Source organism: Capricornis sumatraensis, chromosome 4 (assembly GCF_032405125.1).
Source record: "Capricornis sumatraensis isolate serow.1 chromosome 4, serow.2, whole genome shotgun sequence".
Classification (NCBI taxonomy): domain Eukaryota; kingdom Metazoa; phylum Chordata; class Mammalia; order Artiodactyla; family Bovidae; genus Capricornis; species Capricornis sumatraensis.
In genome coordinates, this window is record NC_091072.1 from 128,895,001 (window position 1) to 128,915,263 (window position 20,263).

Sequence of the window (20,263 nt, forward strand, 5' to 3'; positions counted from 1 at the left end):
CCACCAGTGTACACGTGTACTCAGTCATTTCTGACTCTCTGCAACCCACAGACAATAGCCCACCAGGCTCCTTTGTCCATGGGATTCCCCAGGCAAGAATACTAGAGTGGGTTGCCATTTCCCACTCCAGGGGATCTTCCTGATGCAGTGATCGAATCCACGTCTCCTGCATTGGCAAGTATATTCTTTACCACTGACACCTCCTTGTAATAAGCTACACAGTGTCATCTGTTGTCTTGGGCTTGGCCGCTATCTGCTTCCCTGCTATCCCTTACAAGTTTTTAGAATTGAAGAAATGAGGTGCTAAGAGAAAAATCTGAAAATTATGTGATTTAGGCATTATTTAACTCCTAACAAGTACATTTGAGTACTAATTTCATTCTTTAAAGTAAGGTAAGGCAATTTATATTCCTATGGTAGAAACAACAATGTTATTTATTGGGTTGAGCACGATTTATGTGTATGTACTTATAAGCCTGTCACTTATTCCTCATCATACCCTGGACTTTTGGTGTACTGAAATGTAAACTCTTCCTTTTAGAAACATCCACCAAAAAAGCTCATTACAGCATCATATAAATCTTTGAAAATAGTTAACTATGTGTTAGGTACTGTACTAAGCATTTTACATGTGCTAATTCATTTCATCATGATAGCGAAACAATGACATAAGTACTATTATCTCCTACTTTATAGATGAAGAAATTGATGGTCAAAAACGGATGAACTTGCCTAGGTCACACAGCTAGTTAGGGAGCTAATTCGGTCATCTGGTCCCAAGGCCAAGTTCTTTACACTGTGAACTCCCTTGCCTCCTGTAGCTCATAGGTTCAGGAATAATTCTTATAGACCATATGGAGTTTGTTATTATTCATCTTAAATTTAACATTTTCCAAGACCTTTTAGTAAAGTAATTTGATTAAGATTAATGCTGCTAGACTTCCCTGGTGGGAAAGTGGTAAAGAATCCACCTGCCAATTCAGGGGACACGGATTCGATCCCTGGTCCAGGAAGATCCCACGTGCCGTGGAGCAACTAAGCACCACACCTGCTGCGCCTGCGCTCTAGAGCCCACGAGCCTCAGCTACTGAAGTCTGTGTGCCTCGAGGCCGTGTTCCACAGCAAGAGAAGCACTGGAATGAGAAGGCTGTGCAGTGCAATGAAAAGTGGCCCCAACCGCCACAACTAGAGAAAGCCTGCACACAGCAGTGAAGACCCAGTGCAACCAAAAATAAATACATTTTTAAAAGGCAAAAATAATAAAAAAGATTAATACTTCTAACCCTGCCTTACCTTTCCCCATTCCACCAAAATGATATCATTTAGCAAGTAAATAACTTACATTGAAGACACATTCCATTTTGATGGATTAGTTTTCTTTTCAGAAAGACTTGGCTTTCTTGTCTTTTCTACTGTTTCTTCTTCTGGTGGTTCTAAGTCATCTTTAGTTCTGTAAATAAGTATTGTTTCTAAGTATTAAAGTATGGATAATGTTCTATAATTATTTATAAAATATTGCTAAGTTTTACTGTATTTTGTAAGGAAGCTTGCAGATACTTATCTTGCTTTAGAAAAATTTGATAAATACCTAATTCTAAAAGTCAAATCACCACCTTTATATTTTTAATCATTTATAGGAATTTAATTTTTTAAAGTAACTTTGTATTTAGGAAAATAACAAATGTTTGTTGTAGAAAGTTCGGGTGCTAGCCAAAGAACAAATAAAAAGGGGAGATTTACAGAGAACATGTGTAAGTTAGTTCTCACCACTTATAATTAACCAGTGTTATTACTGTGATTTTCCATCTTTGCATGTACATGCATGTGTGTGTGTGTATGTGTGTGTATAAGTAACTACACCTTAAAAAAACAAATGTGGATGCCATTATTTCTTCTTCTGTGAATTTTTCATTCAACATACAGTAAAATTTTTCTCAGTAAGTATTCTTTTACTGCATTTTTTTAACATTCTATATTAAGTAGAATGTAGATAATTAAAATTAATTTTGTTGTTTTTTTGAGCAACACTAAACTGGAATAGCATTATAAAGTGTCATTTCTTCTTTCTTTAAAAAACCTTCATAATTTAAAAAGTGTTTATGAAGATAGGTTTGGTATAAAACTACTTAAAATCAATAGTATTCAATGAACTGGGAAGTTGCAATTGGGTTGACTGTATTGAAATCATATTATTTAAAGAGGAATCCTTTGCCTGAAAAAAACTTAACTGTTTCATTGTTCATGTTCCATGTTTCATGACCACTCATGAGTCCCTAGTTAGATTTGAATTTTGGAATCCCAAGTTCATAATCCCCCACAATGGCCAAAATGAACTGTATGTCAAAGTTTTTGTTTTTCAGTCAAACATTTATAGGGAATGCCTGTGGTAGATTTTAATTTGGTTTTAAAGAACACAAGACCCCCGACCCAGAATTCCTATAGGATTCTCAAGGTTTCAGTCTTTTGTTTGCAAAAACTTCTCAGTAGAAATCATGCCATACAAACAAAAATTTTTAAATAGATAATTTTTTTTCAAGGAAACTCTTGAATTTTTTAAAACCCAGATCAGAAAATATCTATTATGTCAACTCTAAATCTTTAATAAAAGGGAATTCAGTCCATGCAATTAGGCTTCCACAATTATTTAAAGGAGAAAAAAGGCTTTGAGGGTAGGAACTATGTTTTTTTCATCTTCATATCCCTTAAGCTTGAGCGTAGTGTGCCTAACATAATAGGCATGCAAGGAACGTGTATATAGTCAACATCAAATCATTTCATTAAGACCTCTACAGATGAGGAAACTGAGATCAAATGTCACCAAGGATTTTAGAGGCAGCATTTCTTCATATCCCTCCCTCTTACCTTCTACCTTTCACTATAGAAGTATGTTTTATTTGTTTCACTTGCCAAATATAGAGATAGCAATATAGAGTTTTGTTTTTCCTACTCTTCATTTACCTACAGAGAAGACAGATGTATATGTAATGCACATATATTACATATGTGCCTATAGGATATATATAAACATATACAGATATGTCTATATGTACACACACACACATGTTGTATATAATTCATCTAAGTTGATGAACATTTTATTTCTATGGCTCTCTTATGAACCTTTCCCCCTGATGACAATATACCTATACAGGAAAAAGGTCATCTTCACAAATTTGGCAAATTTCTAACTTAAGGTTCTTTTCTAACTTAAGACCTCACACCTTGCAGTACTGAGTGAATGTACTCATAAGTAACATTTACATGGTGCTTTATTTTCATAAAAGTCTTATACAATGAATGGTCTTTTTTGATGCTGCAGCAGTGAACTCCACAGAATAAAAGTGACGCCCACTATTTATTCCCCAGTCACGCCAGGTTAATAAACACATCGAGCTTCACCTACTTTAGTTCACACTTTTCTTCTTCAGCATCTGCCCAGGAATAGGTGCTAATAAATCGATGTAATGAGGGGCGGTGTTCACTCTGCTTTGACCCCAAAATACGCCTAAATAAAGATGATTATAGCCACTTATCAAATCAAATACTTGTGTAGCCATTACCAATTTATTTCCCACTACTTAAATCAATACAGAAGCAATATGTTCTTATTTTTTCTTTAGCATATTCACGTAATGCTTAACTCATGAAAACAATTTCACGATCATATGCCAATTTTTATAACTATTCTGCATATACTCCATACAAAACAAATGTTACTATATTGCTTATTTCAAACATTTACTTTACCCAAATTATAAAATAATAAGATTCCCAAAGATGCATCATAAAATTATACTTACCAACTGCTTGACCTCCTACTAAATCGCTCATTATTTTCCATCCCAGCCAACTTTAAAGTTCAGACATTAAGGAAATAATAAAATACAAATTTAGTGAAGTTTGTACTTTTGTGATATGAAAATTAATTTGCTTCTAAGAACACTTAGGAATTTGCTTACCATTCCCGCATTTCCAATATTTCTGGGCAAAGAGGCAATGGTCACTCTTCGAAGAGAAGATGGCTACCCAAAGGGAGGAAATGTACATTTAGAAAACTCTCAATATTTTATCTTTGTATGAAACACTGATGGATATTCTTGTGTGTACACTGACCATTGCTGAGTTAAACAGGAGACATATTTTCAAGGTTTTTGTTATGGCCAAATTTCCTTCCAGAAATATTCTGCCAGTTTATATTCCACCTTCTCCAACACTGGATAATTTTTGCCAGTCAAGTAAGGAATACAAGGTTTTCTGTTTAGGTTTATAGTAACACTGAACACCATTTTTCTATGTTGAATAACTATGTATCTGATCTGAGAACCACCTGTTTATGATTTTTGCTCATATTAATTTTGCTAAAGATACTTCTTGGCAAAAACCATTTTTGTTGTTAATGCAGCCAAATCTTTTCATCTTTTCCTCACTTTTGCTGCCATTTCTTTTATGCTTTGAAAAATTTCCCCAAATCAAGAGGAGATAAATATGCATCTATTTAAGAGCTTTCTTTTTTCATGGTTTCATTTTTTTCCATTTAACACATATAAGGATAAGTATGACATTTTAATGAATGGATGTTGTTTATACCTTAGCCTTGAGATTTACATAGGAAAATGTTATGTCATATTTTGTGACTCTTAAACTTGAAATAAGTGGGACTACAGGAAATAAAAATATGGTAAATGTAGGAAATAAATGAGAATTTTTATGTGAATTCTTTTCTTAAACTATCATCCCTAATTTAATTTTATAGGTTAGCTGAACATCAAGCAAATCAAACTGTGGTCCAGGAATCTGGGTTCTAATCGTGGTTGTATCACTACAGGATCATAACTAAACATATAATTTCTGTGAAAGTGCTTTTGTTCATCTGTGCAAAAGATCAGTTTAGGTGGAATGATTTTTAAACTCACTTGCTCAAAAATTCTGTGAAATCCTGATTTTTAAACTGACAAAAACTGCTGGTTGACTTTCAATATCCCATTTTCCAACCCTCCCTCCTCCTTTTTTTAGTAACGGACCTCTTGATTTTCAGTTACACATACAGCCTCCAGAATAAAAGCTCTGTTGTCATCTTGTTTCCAAGCAAAAATGAAAAGAGAAATGTTATCTGGGACTTCTAGGGAGTGTCTTTAGAGAGAGAGAGAAGCCCTGTTTCTCTTATTCTTTTTTCTTGGAATATGGCACAATATATTGAGTAATGACCAGGACTTGGTACTCAGAAATGACAAAGCTATCTTAGACGATGAGTGGAAGCAAAGCTCTGAGGGTGATGATTCAGTAAGAGAGAAGGAGACTGGGCCCTAGACATTTTGTGAAGCTGCTCTGCTGCTTTTAGACTGCTTATTCCCAATTCTGGTTTCACATGAAAGAGAAACTGTTGTTACACTGACTTTCTTCTCACTGCAGGCAAACTTAGTGCGTGTGCATGCTCAGTCGTGTCCGACTCTTTGTGACCTTATGGACTGTAGCCCACCAGGCTCCTCTGTCCATGGAATTTTCTAGGCAAGAATACTGGGGTGGGCTGCCATTTTCTTATTCCACGGGATCTTTCAGGGATGGAACTGGTGTCTCTTGAGTCTCCTGCACTGGCAGGTGGGTTCATTACCAAGTGCACCACCTGGGAAGCCTTGTTACATACAAATATTGTAAGAAGTATAAAAGCATATACATAAACACACAATGCGTATAACATATATGACTTAAAATCATTGTTGCTTTATGGTTTACATTTAAAGCCATGTTACTTCAAAAATATTTTTAAATCATCTCATCTGTAACATTTGATAGACATTTGTTAAGTGAATTGGTAATTACCTTAGAGTTTACAGAAGATGAACGTTTTTTAGTTTGGCAGTCATCTGAAAGGGAAAACACATTTGCATATTTTTGAATTAACATATGCAATTTAACATAATGGTCTTAATTCCTTATAAAGAAAAGTAATAGTCGGAAACTGTTTAAGAACCTAGCGACTACTGAACAATGCAAATATCTAGTTGTCATTTATTTGGTGATTCCAAACAATATCTGAACCAATGAAATACAGTCCTCTGTGTCACTGCCACCGTCCACAATGCCTGTCTGGGACAGATGGGGCACAAAATGAATGTATGCTGAAGAAATGAGCCCAGAATTACAGATCAGAAGATCACCAAACATTATTACTTTTACAAGAGAGAGAACATATCATTAAAATGAATATTCTGCTTATCAACATTTATATTATCTATTTAAAATAAAATTATTACAAGGTATATATAGGGCTTCTGTTGAGACACTTTGCATGTTCTCAGTAATCTATTTCCCAAGACACTCACCAAGACACCATTCTGCCATGGTCATTCCTTCTTCGAGGGATACAAAACCACTGTTGATGAAAGTGGTTCATTTATACTATGGGGCCTTGTTTTATGCATGGCAAAAGAGCCAGTTCCTAAGTAGGACAACACTGGGGTCAACTCAATGGGTTGGATTAAATATACTCTCTCATATCAACAATTTAATGAATTTTTGGTGTCTACTATAAAATACTTGTCTCCTAATTTGTATGCTGACATCTTACTTTGGGCTATATAAATAACAGGCATGAGTTACTTCTTATATTATTTTATATATTATATCCTTTTTATATTCATCTAAAACAACCTTAACATAAAGGGTGTTGTACTAAAGACAGTGTATAATAAGAATTAGTAAGAGAGAATGAAAGAGGAGAATGTTAGAAAAATGTAACTATTATCTTAAACTTTTATTACCTTCATCTTCAAGAGGGTTAAAAGACCTTTCATTTTGCAAAAGAACCTGTTTCAGTTCTTCTAATTCAGCATGCTCTTTGGCATACATCCTCTTCAGATTTTCTACATGCTGAATCATCACTTCAACTGCTTTACTAACCCGGCTTTCCTAGCAGGGAAAAAAAAAAAAGAACAAATTTACATAGAAAATACTATCCTTAATACACAGTTAAAAGATACATGCTCTTGTCTTCATCCCAGACATAACTCCCACTAAAGTGATGATAAAAGTTTTTTTGTTGTTATGTTTTAAAGGCATGGTCGTAAAAGGGTAAAGGCTTCCCAGGTGTTGCTAGTGGTAAAGAACCTACCTGCCAATGCAGGAGACATAAAGAGACCCTGGGTCAGGAAGGTGCCCTGGAGGAGGGCACAACAACCCACTCCAGTATTCTTGCCTGGAGAATCCCTTGGACAGAGGGACCTGGTAGGCCACATTCCATAGGGTTGCAAAGAGTTGGACATGACTGAGCAACTTAGCAGGCAGGCATACAAGGGTAATCAGAATGGAACAGGCTAGAATAGCAACCAAATTCTGAACACTTGCCAAGTAGACAGACTAGTGGTAAATGACAAAGACCTGAAAAGCTAAACCTTAAAAAACAAAAAAGTAAGAAAAGTCTGGAAGAAACCTGGGTTGAATCACAGAAATCCACAAATGCCCAAGAATTAATGGTATGTCTGGAATTAAGCTTGGAGGTAAAACACACGAAGAGTTGAAAATCTGTATAAAAAGCAATTAGATCCACAGATCCCCTCTGTTACTCAGGTCAGCTGAGCCCCTCTACCATTTTGGGGAAAGACTAAAAATGGTGGATATCTGGAGAGATTTGAACAGAGGGTCTATGGATTGAACAGTAACAGTTGATGGTGAATGGATCCTACAGAAAAAAATAGATTTAAGCAAAAGTCTGTTGTTGGTCAGTCCCTAAGTCATGTCTGACTCTTTATGACTCCATGGACTGCAGCATGCCAGGTTCCTCTGTCTACTATCTCCCAGAGTTTGCTCAAATTCACGTCCACTGAGTTGGTGATGCTATCTAACCATCTCATCCTCTGTTGCCTCCTCCTCCTCCTGCCCTCAATCTTTGCCATCATCCAGGTCTTTTCCAATGAGTTAGCTTTGCATCAGGTGGCCAAAGTATTGGAGCTTCAGCATCAGTCCTTCCAATGAATATTCAGGGTTGATTTCCTTTAGGATTGCCTGGTTTGACCTCCTTGCTGTCCAAGGGACTCTCAAGAGTCTTCTTCAGCACCACAGTTTGAAAGCATCAATTCTCTGGCACTCAGCCTTATTTATGGTCCAACTCTCACATTCACATGTGACTACTGGAAAAACCATAGCTTTGACTATACAGACCTTGGTCACCAAAGGGATGTCTGCTTTTTTATATACTATCTGAGTTTGTCATAGCTTTCCTTCCAATGGGCAAGTGTCTCAATTTCATGGCTACAGTCACTGTCGGCAGTGATTTTGAAGCCTAGGAAAATAAATTCTATCTCTGCTTCCAGTTTTTCCCCATCTATTTGCTATGAAGTGACGGGACCAGATGTCATAATTTTAGTTTTTATCGGGTTGAGTTTCAAGTGAGCCTTTTCACTCTCTTCTTTCACCCTCATCAAGAAGCTCCTTAGTTCTTCTTCACTTTCTGCCATTAGAGTGGTATCATCTGCATAGCTGAGGTTGTTGATATTTCTCCTGGCAATCTTGATTCCAGCTTGACTCATCCAGGCCAGCAACTTCACTTGATGTACTCTGCATATAAGTTAAATAAGCAGGGTGACAATAGGCTTTCCTAATTTTGAACAAGTCAGTTGCTCCATGTCCAGTTCCAACTGCCACTTCTTGACCTACATACAGGTTTCTCAGGAGACAGATAAGGTGATCTGGTACTTCCATGTCTTTAAGAATTTTCCACAGTTTGTTGTGATCCACACAGTCAAAGGCTTTAGCATAGTCAGTGAAGCAGAAGTAGGTGCCTTTATCAAATTCCCTTACTTTCTGCATGATCCAGTGAATGTCAGCAATTTGATCTCTGGTTCCTCTGCCTTTTCTCACCCAGCTTGTACAACTGGAAGTTCTCATTCACATACTGCTGAAACTGAATTTGAAGGATTTTGAGCATAACCTTATTAGCATGTGAAAGGAGCACAACTGTACAATAGTTTGGACATTCTTTGGCATCGCCCTTCTTTGGGATTGGAACAAAAATTGACCTTTTCCACTTCCGTGGCTGTTGCTGATACATGCTGAATATTAAGATACAAAGCCGTATTCTTCTTCTAACTACCAAACACTGGTAGCCAGGATTATACTCTCAAGATAGGCAGTTGAAATTTTCTTTGAGGAATCTTAACACTGCAGAATGAAAGTCTTAAAACTATTGGCATTAAGAGGATGCTGGTGAAACCTCCTAGCTTGTGTGAAACTCAGAACCAGGAAAAAGCTTCCCTGCCTAACACATCCCAAGTTCTCAATCAGTTAATGGGACTAGTTAATGGATCATCACTAGTCAGAGGCAAGCCTCTAACCTGAGAAAAGAAAATAAAAATACAGGGGGAAAAAACAAGCTGAAAGAAATAAACTACAGAAAAATGAAAACTTCAAGGAAGCTATCAATATCTTCAGAGAAGAATAAGCATTACATTTGTGAAATAGGAACAAGATATAAAAACATAGGCTGGTGCACTGGGATGACCCAGAGGGATGGTACAGGGAGGGAGGAGGGAAGGGGTTTCAGGATGGGGAACACGTGTATACCTGTGGTGGATTCATGTTGATGTATGGCAAAACCAATACAATATTGTAAAGTAATTAACCTCCAATTAAAATAAATTTATATTTTAAAAAAAAGAAGCATAGGGCAGAATAGACTAGAGAATATAAAAGTGCATCTTCTTCTCTAAAGATTAAAAAAAAGTTAGGATCTGAGAATTTTAAAAGCCTGGAAGTTAGAAATATAACAAAAATACATAACTGAAGAGAAGAGTCTCGAGATAAAGTTGAGGAAACTTCTCTGAAACTAGAGCAAAAAGACTAAAAGGTAGAAAAGAGAAGAGAAAGGACCACAGCCAAAAAACAGGAATGCAAGTATAGAAAATGAAGAAACAGTTCACAAGGTGTAGAGAAGGAAACAGTTCAAGAAAGTCTCTGAACTCAAGGCATAACTTGTCAATTTATGTCCACTCAGGACCTAAAATAGTGGCTGAAAATAAACCCATGCCAGGGAAGGACAGGAGAGGTAAGAGAATATTCTAAAAGCTTCTAGAAAGTAAAAATATGTTATAAACAAAAGCTCAAGAGTCAGAATGGCATCAAAATTTGATACCAACACCAGAAGCTAAGAAGAAAATGAGGCAGTGCAAGAAAAATTCTAAAGGAAATGTTTTCTAACCTAAAATCCTTTACCCAGCTAGTGTAAAGATGCATAAGAATGAATACTTGAATTTTCAGTTATATAACATCTCAAAAAGTTTACCTCCCAGGCATTCTTTTTCTTGGAAAGTTACTGGGTGAGATGTTCCATCAAAATAAAGAAAAATAAACAAACCAGCAAAGAAGAAGGCATGGGATTCAGGAAATGGAGTTTAACTCAAGAGAGAAGTGAAAGAAGTCTTCATTTAAGAATTTGCTTCCCACACGGCATAGTGGTAAAGAATCTGCCTGCCAATGCAGGAGATACAAGAGATGCAGGTCTCATCCCTGGGATCAGGAAGATTCCCTGGAGTAGGAAACGGCAACCCACTCCAGTGTTCTCAGCAGGAAAATTCCATGGACAGAGGAGTGTGGTGGGCTCCAGTCCACAGGGTCGCAAAGAGTCAGACACAACTGAGCGCGCGCGCGTGCGCGCACACACACACACACACACTCACACTCACACACACACACACACACACACACCCCCGCCAGTTGAGACTGACAGGTCAAAAGTCCCTGGAAGCAACAACTCAAAGAAAAAATTGACAGAATATCTGATGAATGTGTATCTATTGTGAAATCTAGACTCCACTGAGAGGTTAAGAATAAATTAGAGATAAGTAAATAGAAAACTAAGCATAACAATCATGGCAAAGTAAAATTATTAACTCCAAAAAGAACATAAACATTGTGCAAAGAAGGAAAAATCGTCAAAGACTACTTGTATCTGCTATGAATAGAACTTACATGGGCATAATAATTTTTACAGATAATATAGATCTAATATCATTTATCTATGTAATTTCCCCACATCCTTGTCAACACTAGTTATTTTCCTTCTTCCTTCCTTTCTTTATCCTTGCAGCCCACTCCAGTACTCTTGCCTGGCAAATCCCAGGGATGGAGAAGCCTGGTAGGCTGCAGTCCATGGGGTTGCTAGGAGTCGGACACGACTGAGCGACTTCACTTTCACTTTTCACTTTCATGCATTGGAGAAGGAAATGGCAACCCACTCCAGTGTTCTTGCCTGGAGAATCCCAGGGACGGGGGAGCCTGGTGGGCTGCCGTCTCTGGGGTCACACAGAGCTGGACACGACTGAAGTGACTTAGCAGCAGCAGCAGCAGTGGGTGTGAAGTGGTGTATCATTATGGCTTTGATTTTCAATTTGCTAATAATTAAGCATCTTCTCATGTGATTATTGGCCATTTGTATAATTTCTTTAGGGAAATGTCTATTCAAGTCTTTGCATTTTTTATTGGATTGCTTATCTTTCTGTTAAGTTGCAAGCATTCTTTACATATTCTGGATGTATGTGTATGTATGCTCATTCTCAGTCATGTACAACTCTTCGCATCCCCATGGATTGTAGCCTACCAGGCTCTTCTGTTCAAGGAATTTTCCAGGCCAGAATACTGGCATGGATAGCCTTTCCCTTCTCCAGGGTATCTTTCCAACCCGGGGATTGAACCCAGATCTCCCACATTGCAGGTGGATTCTTTACCAGCTGAGCCAAAGGGAAGCCCAAGAATACTGGAGTGGGTAGCTTATCCCTTCTCCAGAAGATCTTCCCGACCCAGGAATTGAACCAGGGTCTTCTGCTTTGCAGGCAGATCTTTACGATCTGAGCTATCAGGGAAGCCCATATTCTGGAAACTAGATCCTTATTAGATATCTGATCTTCAAATATTTTCTTCCCTTCCATCAGCAGTTTCTTTTTGGACATGTTAAGTTTAAGCTGTCTATCAAACTTCCAAGTGGAAGTGCTATGTCAAGAGTAGCAGATTCTAGTCTAAAACTCATGGCAGATGTTTAAGATAAGTGTGTGAATTGGGGAGTCATCAGTTGACTAGATGGCATCCAACTCCAGTACTCTTGCCTGGAAGATCCCATGGATGGAGGAGCCTGGTAGGCTGCAGTCCACGGGGTTGCGAAGAGTTGGACACGACTGAGCAACTTCACTTTCACTTTTCGCTTTCATGCATTGGAGAAGGAAATGGCAACCCACTCCAGTGTTCTTGCCTGGAGAATCCCAGGGACGGGGGAACCTGGTGGGCTGCCATCTCTGGGGTTGCACAGAGTTGGACACGACTGAAGTGACTTAGTAGCAGCAGCAGCAGCAGTTGACTAGATGGGATAGTACCGGGATTGAGTGATGATGGAGACCAGACGTATAAAGGTAAAGCCATGGGGTCCATCAAGATTAATAAGCCTAGAAAGGCCCATGATGATTCATGATGTAGAAGAAAAAACCAGGGGATTGTGGTACCTGGAAGGCAAATGTTAAGAGTGTTTCCAGGAGGAGGAAGAGCTTAGCCATGTTGAATATAGCAGACAGGTTAAGAAAAAAGAGTACGTTAAGGCCGACTAGAGTAAATTTCAGAGATGACGGGAGGAGAGAAATTAGAAACAGTGAGTTCAGTTCTATTGGGGAAATTTGCTGAAAATGGGAACAGAGAAACAGGGTGATAACCAAAGGACAAACAGTGAAAGATTTTTTGTGTTTGCTTACTGAACTGAACTTGTATTATTTTTCCTGTCTTAAAAACAAAGTATTTAAGTATTTGTGTGCTAATGAGAATGACTCAATAGAGTGGGGGAAAACGAGAGGAAAAACTGCAGGGAGAATTGTGGCCCAGATTCTGAGCAAACTGAAAGGAATGGGCTCTTGCGCAGAGGTGGGATGGTTAGCCTTTGATAGCAGAGAAAACTCATCTTTGGTACTAGGAAGGAAGGCAATGTTAAGCGTTTAGATGCTCGTAGGTTCAAAGCTTTTGGTAGATTCCTTCTGACTGTCTCAAATTTCCTATTGAATTAGGAAGCAAAGTCATCATTTGACAGAGAAGATAGGAGAGGACAGGATGGGGATTTCAGGGAGAAGGGAAAGTATGAAATTGATATATAGAAGAGAAGCAGGGTGAATGATGGGAAGCCCAAGGACCACTTAAGATTTGTGATGAATTTCAAGAGAACTCAGTCAGCATAAGGGTGTGAGGTTTTCCAGCTATGCAGGCATAAGCAGGAAAAGAAGTGTATTAAACAAGACTATAGATTTTCTAAATGAATAAAATGAGAGAGGTAAAAGTGTTGAGAGTTCATGAAAGAGAGTGAATATAGTGTTTGACCATGGAATATAAGCTTGGTCAGGAAAGAAGAGAGATCAACAATAAAGTGAGAGATGCTTTAGGTGTGAGGAAGGAGAGATTGATAAAAGAACTAAATATTCATCTTCATAGTAAGAAACAAATAAATATCTGAAACTGTAAATAAATCACTAAGTGATAGTGTAGACATATTATTTAGAGATATGAATATAACACATCTGTTTAGGTATAGATTCAAAAATTTAAAATCTTTCCCAGAATTTCCCACAAAGAAATTTTGAAAAAAAAAAATCTACTTCTCTCTGAATAAGAATGAGAAGATCCATAAACAAGGATCTTTATTGCTCTATTGTTTAAAAGCACAAAATACCAAAAATATTCTGAAATGATCAAATAGAGTACTTTCCTAGAAATACAATCCATAATGTTACAGATAATAAATCCTTTCAGTAATTTCATTGTAACTAGAGAAATGGAGACAAATTACCTGATTAATGGCTCCCAACATCTCAGCCCTACTGGCCACTCGTGTTGTGCACTGGCTGAGGAACATTATACTCTTCTCCAGCTTCTTAATGATTTCCTGGGCCTGGCTGTCATCTTCACAAAGAGATGTTAGAGACTGCATAGAAAGTAATGTATTAGAAAGTATCAAACCCAAGAATTCAGCAAGTGATTCTAAGTGCTGACTATGCTGTAAATTCAGGTGACTCTATTATCTCTGCGGAAGGTGAAAAGCAGCAGTAAAGACAAATAATGAATGCTACTGAAATATTATGATCTTTGTTGGCTATCAAGTAGACCTATGGAGGTGTTCATAAAATCTGTTATACAATTTTGATCTCCTCCACTTTAACTTCCCAAGTTTGCCACCCCTTCATGTGTGTTTATATCTTTCTTCTACAATTAATGGGATGGGATATAATTAATTGGCAGTGGTAAAGAAATTATTCCTATAAATGAATGCACTATATGAAGAACACAGTTTGAACTTTTAAGAAAAGTAGTAAAAATATACTCAAATTTTATTTGACTCTGACCACTATATTTGCTGTTCCATTGATGACAAGGTGAGCCTTGGCTGGTTAGGTAAGTAGGCCTGTATTGCCTTATGAATATTTATCTTAAACCTGTGCCATTGATATAAGATGATGGCTTTCCTAAGGCTTTCCTGATGGAAAGCCATTTGTCTCACTGTCCGTACTAGTCAAATCAATTAACAAATCAATATAATCTCTATCAAAATCCCAGTGGATTTTTTTTTTCAGAAACAGAAAAACTCATCCTGAAATTCATATGGCATCTCAAAGGACTCTGAAGAGCAAAACAATTTTGAAAACAAAAGTACAAAGCTAAAGGTACCCCAGGTCTTGGTTTCAAAGTACATTACAAAGCTACAGTAACTGAAACAGTATGGTATTGGCATAAAGACAGACAAATAGAACAGAATAGCAGGCCCAGAAATAAACCTACACATGGTCAAATGGTCACATGGTCAAATGATCTTTGACAAGGGTGCCAAGACTACAAAATGGAGAAAGAATAGTCTCTTTAATAAATGATGCTGGAAAACTGCAAAACAGTAAAGTTGGACTCTTATTTTACACTATATAAAAAAATCAATCCAAATGGGTTGAAGACCCCAAACTATATAGTGCCGGAAAATAGCTCTAGAAGAAAACCATAGCGGAAAAGCTTCCTGACAATGGAGTTGGCAATGATTTCTTGAATATGATACCAAAAGCATAGACAACAAAAGCAAAAGTAGACAAAGAGCACTACACCAAACTTACAAACTTTTGTGCATCAAAGGACATAATCAACAGAATGAAGAGGCAACCCACGAAATGGGAGAAAATATTTGCAAATCAATCTATTACTTTAATTTTGGCAAAGGACTTGAACAGACATGCTCCAAAGATGATACACAAATGGCCTGTAAGCATATGAAAGATGCTTCAAATACTAATCATCAGAAATGCAAGTCAAAACCACAATGAGATATCACCTTGCACCTATTAGAATAGCTACTATCAGAAATCAGAAAATAACACATTGGTCAAGATATAGAGAAATTGGAACCTTGGTACATTGTTAGTAGGACTGTAAAATGGTGTAACTGCTGTGCAAAACAGTATGTTGGCTCCTCAAAAACTTAAGAAATAGAACTTGATATGATCCAGCAATCCAACATCTGGGCATATTTCTAAAGGAATTGAAAGCAAGGTCTTGAAGAGATATTTGCACACCAATATTCATAGCAAAAATGTTCAACGTTCACAACAGTCAAGAGGTGGAAGCAACTCAAAGGTCCATCAATAAACAAATGGGTAAACAAAATATGGTCTATGCATACAATGGAATATTTTATTCAGTTTTAAAGGAATGAAATCCTGCCACATGCTACAACATGGATGAACTCTGAGGACATTATATTAAGAAAAATAAGCCAGTTACAAAAAGACAAATACTGTATGATTCCACTTATATAAGCTATCTAAAGTAGTCAAATTCACAGAAACAGAAAATAGGATGGTGATTACCAGGGGCTGAGAGAAGGAAAAGGGGGAAGTAGTTTAATGGACATAGAGTTTCAGTAAGCAAGATAAGAAAGTTCTGAAGCTCTGTTTCATAACAATGTGAATATACTCAACACTACTAATGTACACTTAAAATTGTTATTATGGTAAATTTTACATTATGTGTTTTTTAAACCACAATAAAAACAGAACATGGTTTCTTTACTTTTCTTTTTCAAAAACTAGCCATTTTAATTTTCCAACCCATCTGTTATTTATGGTGACTTCACAGAATAGAAGAATAGTAGCTATTACATTTCTGTGTACCTTCCAGAAGGGTCTGTCCATTATCTAACAAGACTGAAATCAGTCACCATCCTCTTTTCTCAGTTAATTCAATGGAAATGTCCTTTGGATTATCATCTTTGAAGCTTAAAATTGTTTTCTGCTTATTCTTCTACCTGAAATCTATTTGAAGGTCTAGAGAGATGGCAGAAGATTCACATAACTGCTTTAAACACATTTGTTTTACTGCTTACAGCCTTCTACTGGTGAACCTTTTATCTTAGCTTGATTGTGACTTCTTACCTCCATTTAATTCAGACAGGGTTTGGTACCTGGTGACAGTTTTAGTTATACAAATAAACTCATGAAGTTTTGAAAACTTTATTAATAATATAACAAACCTATAGTTCCCAAATGTTAGGGTTCTTACCTCTAACAGTTTTAAACAGTTAGTGATTTCTTTCTTCAAATTTTCTTCAGCCAAGTCACGGGATCTTTCTTCAAGCTTCACTCGTTTCTCCAAGGTGAACCAGTCACATTTAAATCCCAAAGATAATCTGAGAAATTCGGCCTATTGTCAAAATAATGTGAAGGTGAGGGGAGAACGTTGGATATAGTCAAATACGTTAGCTTAATACCAAATTACACCGAAGCATATCTTTCTCCTCCCAGTGACATAATGCTAGCATGCATGAGCTTTACCTGTACTTTGTCATGGCCAAGCCAAAAGACAACACACGTAGGACAGTTTATGAAAAAGCAAAGCATACAGGGACTGTAGGCAAGTGATTCTGAAACACTTTTTTTATTAAAGAAAAAAATATTTGCTTGAAACTTACCTCTACCTCCTTCTCATTAGCAGAAGTGCTACAGAATAAGAGAAAGAACTTAGTCAAACATAGTTCAACAGAAACAAAAAATGTGAGCATGCTGTAAGAGGAAGAACTTACTTGTCACTTTGTCTAAAGTTAACTGACTTCACAGGAAGAGAGGAAAGAGCAGCACCTATTAAAGACGATAGAACAGTATTTGGTTAAAAAGGATTAATAGCTAAGGGCACATTCAACCAAATGTTGTTATATCCTTGCTCCAATAAACAAAGGCATTTCATTGACATATGTCTGAGAAGCTTGCTAGCTAAAAATGCATGCGTGCATGCTCAGTCATACCTGACTGTTTGTGACCCCATGGACTGCAGCCCACCAGGCTTCTTTGTCCATGGGATTCTCCAGGCAAGAACACTGGAGTGGGTAGACGTTTCCTCCTCCAGGGGATCTTGCCAACCCAGGAACTGAACCTTTGTCTCCTGCATTGGCAGGCAGATCCTTTCCCAGTGAGCCACCTGGGATGTCTCTCAGCTAATAATACCTCTGCTTAAATATTAATATAAGATAATGTTGTGCTACGTTATGCTTTGGGGATTATGATGACGTTAAAATTACTGGCTCACATTTCAGCATGTGAATAGTCTTTGAAACCTGAAGATGTCTGAGTCAAGGGACAGCCCAGTTTGTTCTTCCTGTATTTGAATGTTTATTTAATTTGATTCCATGGTTAAATGCATACCTTCCTCTGGTACCCTGGTTCTCCTACATATCAAGGGTTTAAAAGCAGCAACAACAAGAAGAGTAATGATTCTAGTAGTAGTAATAATATTAATAGTATAATAATAATAATAGTAACAATAACAGTAAGAATAAACATGATTGTTGTTGTTCAGTGGCTAAGTCATGTCTGACTCATTGCAACCCCATGGACTGCAGCACTCCAGGCTTCCGTATCCTTCACTATCTCCTTGAGTTTTCTCAAACTCATGTCCACTGAGTCAATGATGTTATCTCACCATCTCATCCTCTATCACCCCGTTCTCCTCTTTCCTTCAGTCTTTCCCAGCATCAGGTTTTTTCCAACGAGTCAGCTCTTCGCATAAGGTAGCCAGTATAAATATGACATCCCAGTCATTTCCCACAGGTTTACTACAGGCCAATCCCAGAATAAGACTCTTTACACATATTAATGATACTCTTCACTATTTTGCAAAGAACACAATATTAGTTATTAACAGCGTTAGATTTAGAGTTGAAAAATCCTAGTTCAAATTCTAGCTTTTGTGGACAAAGAATGTCATGTCATTTCAGTAAACAAAAGATGTTGTTGCCATCAAGCCATCAGGGATTTAAGATGGAGAAAAGCAGGATATTGGCCCTAGACAGTTAAGGTGCATAACAAAGGAATGATTGTAATAAGTCCAGACTCTTGTATCTTCCCATGCACAGAAAAGTGCTAAATTCATTAACTTGAGATGTCTGGGATTTTTTACAATTAGCAGTAGTCTTCGATGTTGGATGGCCTGGTGGTTTTTTGTTTTGCTTTTTGGCAAAACTCCTTTATATCCTGTCTCTTCCTTTACCTCTCTGGAGCAGTTCCTCAGAGCTGAGAAGCTATATCCCAGGCTTAAGTCCTTAATAAATCTACCAGAAAAAATGTAATTCTCAAAGTTTACGTTGTGCTTTTTTTTTTCTTTCAGTCAACACTTTGATCCTTATAACTAAGTTACTTGGAACAAGTAGTCACAACTTTATCAAACCATCCACAAAATAAGGATGATTTTTCTATAGTAGTTTTTATGAGAACTTTCATCAGGCACTTTTCTAAGTGCTTTTTACATCATTTACTCAATCCTCACAGCCAGCCTTCTGTGGTAGGTTCTCTTCTTACCTATAGTTTATATGCTATGAAACTGAATCACAGCTTACCTATTTCAAACAGGCATTGGGGAGAACTGAATGGAACTATGCACATGAAGAATTCTGCCTAGTACTTAGCACAGTCTATTCATAAAGGGTACATTGATTTTTGAAAGTGAAAGTCACTCAGTCATGTCCAACTCTTTGTGACCCCATGGACTATACTGTCCATGGAATTCTCATGCCAGAATACTGGAGTGGGTAGTTATTCCCTTTTCCAGGGTAACTTCTCAACCCAGGGATTGAACCCAGGTCTGCCACATTGCAGGCAGATTCTTTACCAGCTGAGCCACCAGGGAAGCCCAAGAATACTGGAGTGGATAGCCTATCTCTTCTAAAGAGGATCTTCCTGACCCAGGAATCAAACAGGGGTCTCCTGCACTGCAGGCAGATTCTTTACCAGCTGAGCTACCAAGGAAATGGCACCCTACTCCAGTATTCTTGCCTGGAGAATCCCATGGACAGAGGAGCCTGGGGGTCTACAGTCCGTGGGGTCGCAAGAGTCAGACACGACTGAGCGACTAAATCACCACCACATTGTTTTTTACTCATCATTTCCACTTTGCAAATGAGGAAATTAAGACTCAGGTTAAACAACTTTCCAAAGTCACAGCAAGTAAGAGTGACTGAGCATAGTGTTTGATTTCCAAAGGTGGAACTCTATCCACTGTTCCATCCTAACAGGAAGATGGGGAGAGAAGCAAATGAAAACTCATTCTTTAAATACTGGCTTATTTGCTTTTAGATGGGACAATAAAAAAGATCTTAGATTAGAGCTGCTGAGAATTCACTACTAACATTGGCATTTCTAAAATATTGATTTATTTGGCTACATGGTGTGTTAGTGGTAGCACACAGGATCTGCGATCTTCCTTAAGGCATGCAGTATGTTTAGTTGAGGCATGTAAACTCTTAGCTGTCCCATATGGGATCTAGTTCCTTGACCAGGAATTGAACCCAGGCCCACTGCACTGGGAGTGTGGTGTTTTGGCCACTGATCTTCGGAAGTCCCAACATTGGCACAGCTTTTAGTTCACAATAGGGTACTAGTTATTACCAGACCTTTAGGCTTAACAGGCAATGCAATGTAAATATGGCATTCTGAAAATGATACAAATTGAAACAAAATTAGTTGTATTTGGCTGGTCTTATCTACAGAAGCAGAGTTATAGGGGCCTTCCCAGGTGGCTCAGATGGTAAAGAATCTGCCTGCAATGCAGGAGACTCAGGTTCAGTCCCTGGGTCAGGAAGGTCCCCTGGAGAAGAAAATGGCAACCCACTCCAGTATTCTTGTCTGAAGAATCCCATGGACAGGGAAGCCTGGTAGGCTATAGTCCACGGGGTCACAAAGAGTTGGCTTGCCATTTCTTTACTGAGAAAGATCTCTCCTGTAAAACC

At 37.7% G+C, this 20,263-nt stretch overlaps 1 protein-coding gene across 1 annotated transcript in view; it reads right to left on the reverse strand.

The window, feature by feature from the left end:
• IRAG2 (inositol 1,4,5-triphosphate receptor associated 2) overlaps nucleotides 1–20,263 on the reverse strand; it is a 102,114-nt gene that overhangs the window by 350 nt on the left and 81,501 nt on the right. The window contains exons 30-39 of the mRNA XM_068971224.1: nucleotides 17,069–17,123; nucleotides 16,958–16,985; nucleotides 16,549–16,689; nucleotides 13,802–13,936; nucleotides 6,759–6,906; nucleotides 5,818–5,861; nucleotides 3,960–4,022; nucleotides 3,801–3,850; nucleotides 3,404–3,505; nucleotides 1,343–1,450 (exon numbers count right to left, since the gene is read on the reverse strand). Of these exons, the coding sequence (XP_068827325.1) occupies nucleotides 1,343–1,450; nucleotides 3,404–3,505; nucleotides 3,801–3,850; nucleotides 3,960–4,022; nucleotides 5,818–5,861; nucleotides 6,759–6,906; nucleotides 13,802–13,936; nucleotides 16,549–16,689; nucleotides 16,958–16,985; nucleotides 17,069–17,123 (874 nt within the window). The remainder of the gene's footprint in view (nucleotides 1–1,342; nucleotides 1,451–3,403; nucleotides 3,506–3,800; nucleotides 3,851–3,959; nucleotides 4,023–5,817; nucleotides 5,862–6,758; nucleotides 6,907–13,801; nucleotides 13,937–16,548; nucleotides 16,690–16,957; nucleotides 16,986–17,068; nucleotides 17,124–20,263) is intronic.